General features: G+C 43.9%; 1 protein-coding gene across 1 annotated transcript in view; it reads right to left on the bottom strand.

The window, feature by feature from the left end:
- Window positions 1-3,682, bottom strand: part of Myo5c (myosin VC) — a 71,654-nt gene that overhangs the window by 1,517 nt on the left and 66,455 nt on the right. The window contains exons 39-40 of the mRNA XM_029543842.1: window positions 2,053-2,227; window positions 1,559-1,639 (exon numbers count right to left, since the gene is read on the bottom strand). Coding sequence (XP_029399702.1) covers window positions 1,559-1,639; window positions 2,053-2,227 — 256 coding nt within the window. The remainder of the gene's footprint in view (window positions 1-1,558; window positions 1,640-2,052; window positions 2,228-3,682) is intronic.

Here is a 3,682-nt window from a genome sequence, read left to right as displayed (position 1 = left end):
TTTCTTTCTTTCTTTCTTTCTTTCTTTCTTTCTTTCTTTCTTTCTTTCTTTCTTTCTTTCTTTCTTTCTTTCTTTCTTTCTTTCTTTCTTTCTTTTTTGGTTTTTTGAGACAGGGTTTCTCCGTGTAGCCCTGGCTGTCCTGGAACTCACTCTGTAGACCAGGCTGACCTCAAACTCAGAAATCCTCCTGCTTCTGCCTCCCGAGTGCTGGGATCAAAGGCGTGCGCCACCACTGCCCGGCGTTTTTACGTTTTTTATCAAATGCATTTGCTTCTTTGTTATCAGGATTGCTTTTCTTTACATTTTAAAAAATTGCCAAGTCTGGTGGCGCACACCTTTAATCCCAGTCAGTACTCAGGAGGCAGAGGCAGATGTATTTCCAAGTTCGAGGCAAGCCTGGTCTACAGTTCCAGTATAGCAAGGGCTTCACAGAGAAATTCTGTCTTAAAAAAACCAACCAACCAACCAACCAAACAAACAAACAAATAAATACATTTTTTAAAATTCAAAAATTTTATGTGTGCAGAACCTACAGAGGTCAAAAGGGGGCATCGGATTCTCTGGAGCTGCAGTCGTAGGTAATTGGGAGACTGCCAATGCAGGTGCAGAGAACTGAGCCATCCAGCCTTACATTATCCACTTAATCTCTCCAGCCTTACATTATCCACTTAATAATTATGAGGACTCCAAAGAGCTTTGGTATATGTGGATAAAATTAGTGATAGTTTACCATATTAGTAACCAAAACAGTATTTAAATATTAATAAATTAGTTAAATTGAACATAACATTTTTGTTAAAAAAAAATAGCTAAATTTTCAGAATGAGAAGCCTAAACAGAAACAAACAGACAACACAGTGAGAAGTAGGACAGTGTTCTGTTCTATGAACCTCTTAACTTAACGTCTGACGTTGTGGAGACTTTGTGGGATGCCTGCTTCTGTAGTCAGTGTGCTGAGATACACTGCTCTGGATTAAGTATGAGGGAACGCTACCTCATTCAGGCACAGCTTTTGCAGAGGTTTTGCAGACTCCTGGGAGGGTCTCCAGGTTCCCCAAGATCCCCCTAGTTTGCTGGAAGAGAACCTTTGGGGATGATCATGGAAAAAGGGGTCTACAGATCTGCTTCCGCTGGGCTCTGCCCCTTTGCTCTGCGCCTCAAGATGGGCTGCTGAGTGACATGGCTCCGTGGGGAAAGGAACTTTGCTGTCAAGGCTGACAACTGAGTTCCATCCCAGGGACCCGTGAGATGGATGGAGATAACTGACTCTTGTAAGTTGTCCTCTGACCTCTATTCACACATTGTGGTACACACACACACACACACACACACACACACACACACTAAAAAAAAAAGAGCTGAAGGTCAGATCTTGGTTTATGTTTCTATTCCTTCTCACCAGGACTCAGAACAATCGAAAAGCCACCAGCTGTCTTCAAGCTGGTGTTTCACATGCTTGCCAACCATGCTTTAACCTTGGACTGCCACATTTGAATTGAGCATCAGTGTATTGTAGAGTATCAGAGGTCAGGTTAACGTGTTCACGTAAAGATCTCACCTGTACTTTCCGAACGAAGGATGGGTTGACTCTTTTCTCGAAGTCGTCTATAGGCGTGTATGAATTAAGGATCTTTATGATCTGTGAACAGTACAGAGCACGGGATCAGACCAAGAAAAAGAGCAAGCCGTTCTGGACATTTAGGAGCCTCCAAGAAGTACGGTGGATCTTTTATACTATAATTTAATCTCTGGAGCCATGTGTTGTATGATCCCATGAGAACAGAAAACAGCATAGGGTGCAGCACAGACTAACCGCATGGTCAGATGTCAGAGAGGGGCTCTCCCCCTCTGCACCCCCAGCCCCTGCTCAGTTTAGTGCACATGTACACTTTGAAGTCGGCCTTGAAGCCTGCAGTCAGTATATACCAAATAGTTGTCAGGAAAAAGAGGAGAAGTCACAGAGGGTCAGTTGCACCTCACAGCAGGCTAAGCTGGAAAATGCCTCAGGATCTGCCCTTCAAGGTCCAGAGAGGACTCGGCCAGCCCGCTCACCTGCACAGCAGACAGAGAAGTGCAACACTGGGCGATTTCCTTGGCATCACTGTCTGTGGTCTTCTTAACCTGAAGCAACCAGGCTGCCTGAGAGAGGGGCTCCAGTGTCTCCTTGGCCAAGCTGTTCTGCAAATTCTTATCTTTTAGCCATTCTTCCAAGAAGCTGATGTTGCACCTAGAGAAAACCAGAGGGACACACTTCAGTACAGTGTCAAATCCCACAGCGTGTCCTAGAGGCTGGCAGAGCTCACTGCGTGCATACCAGCAAAGCCCAGCAGTCTCTTACTTAAAATAGGAGGGGATGGGCCAGGAGAGAGCTTTTTGGATCACCACCATTATCTGTAAGGCAGCAGTGACATAATAGGACAGTGTCAAAAGTCCTATGTGGTGGGAAAATGTTGGCATGGCGATGATGATTCTAAATGGGTTGTAAACACATACGTATGTGTGCTTCGATTTCCACTAAAAAGCAACATAGGAGGAGAAAAAGATGGCTCAGGGGTTGAGAGAACTTTCCACTCTCACAGAGGGGACCTCAGTTCAGTTAACAGCAAGTAAGGAGGCTGCTCACAACAGCCTGGAACTCCAACTGCAGGGGCAACACTGCCTCTGCACCGCACTCACATACACTTGCCCTGACACAAACATACACATGATTGACAAAGAATGAAAATAAATCACAAGAAAGGAAATGACACGGTAAACAAACCTAAATATATCACGAATTACATTAAAATGGTCCAAATTCTTCCATTAAGAAGAATATATGGTCAGACTGGATTAAAAAACAAAACACAACCTGGGCTGGAGAAAGGGCTCAGCAGTTTCACAGAGAACCTACCTGTGTTTGGTTCCCAGCACCCACACCAGGCCCCTCACAATTGCCTGTAAATCCAGCTTTTGAGCTACAGTTTCAACCTCCCTAATGCTGTGACCCTTTAATACAGTACTTCACACTAGAATGATCCCAACCATAAAATTATCTCATTGCAGGGTTGGACAGGTGGCTCAGTGGTTAAGAGCATTGACTGTACTTCCAGAGGCCCTCGGATCAATTCCCAGCACCCACATGGAAGCTCACAACTGTTTGTAACTCCAAGATCTAACACACTCATACACACAAACATACATGCAGCAAAACACCAATGCACATAAAAATAAAATATTAAAAAAATTATCTCATTGCGACTTCAGAACTGTAACTTTGCTATAGTTATGAGTCAAATGTAAATATGTGATATGCAGATTATCTGATCTGTTATTCCCATAGGGGTCATGACCCACAGGTTGAGAACCACTGTTCTAGAGGACTCGAATGCCCTCTTATGGCCTCTATGAGTACTGCTCTGACATGTACATAGTCCCCCATACAAGTAATTTAAAATACCCAAGATACATCTTGCAAAACAAGAAAACCAAGAAGGATGACCATCGTGTGATACTTCATTCCTCCTTAGAATAAGGAACAAAATACCCATGAAAGGATATAGGTACAGAGACAAAATTTAGAGCTAAGATGAAAGGATGGACTGTCCAGAGACTACCCCATCGGGGAATCCATCCCATCATCAGCCACCAAACCCAGATACTAATGCACATGCCAGCAAGATTCTGCTGAAGGGACCCTGAT

This window comes from Mus pahari, chromosome 10 (genome assembly GCF_900095145.1).
Source record: "Mus pahari chromosome 10, PAHARI_EIJ_v1.1, whole genome shotgun sequence".
Taxonomy (NCBI): Eukaryota; Metazoa; Chordata; class Mammalia; order Rodentia; family Muridae; genus Mus; species Mus pahari.
The sequence above is the reverse complement of the archived record's forward strand: the minus strand, read 5'-3'. Positions and strand labels throughout refer to the sequence as shown.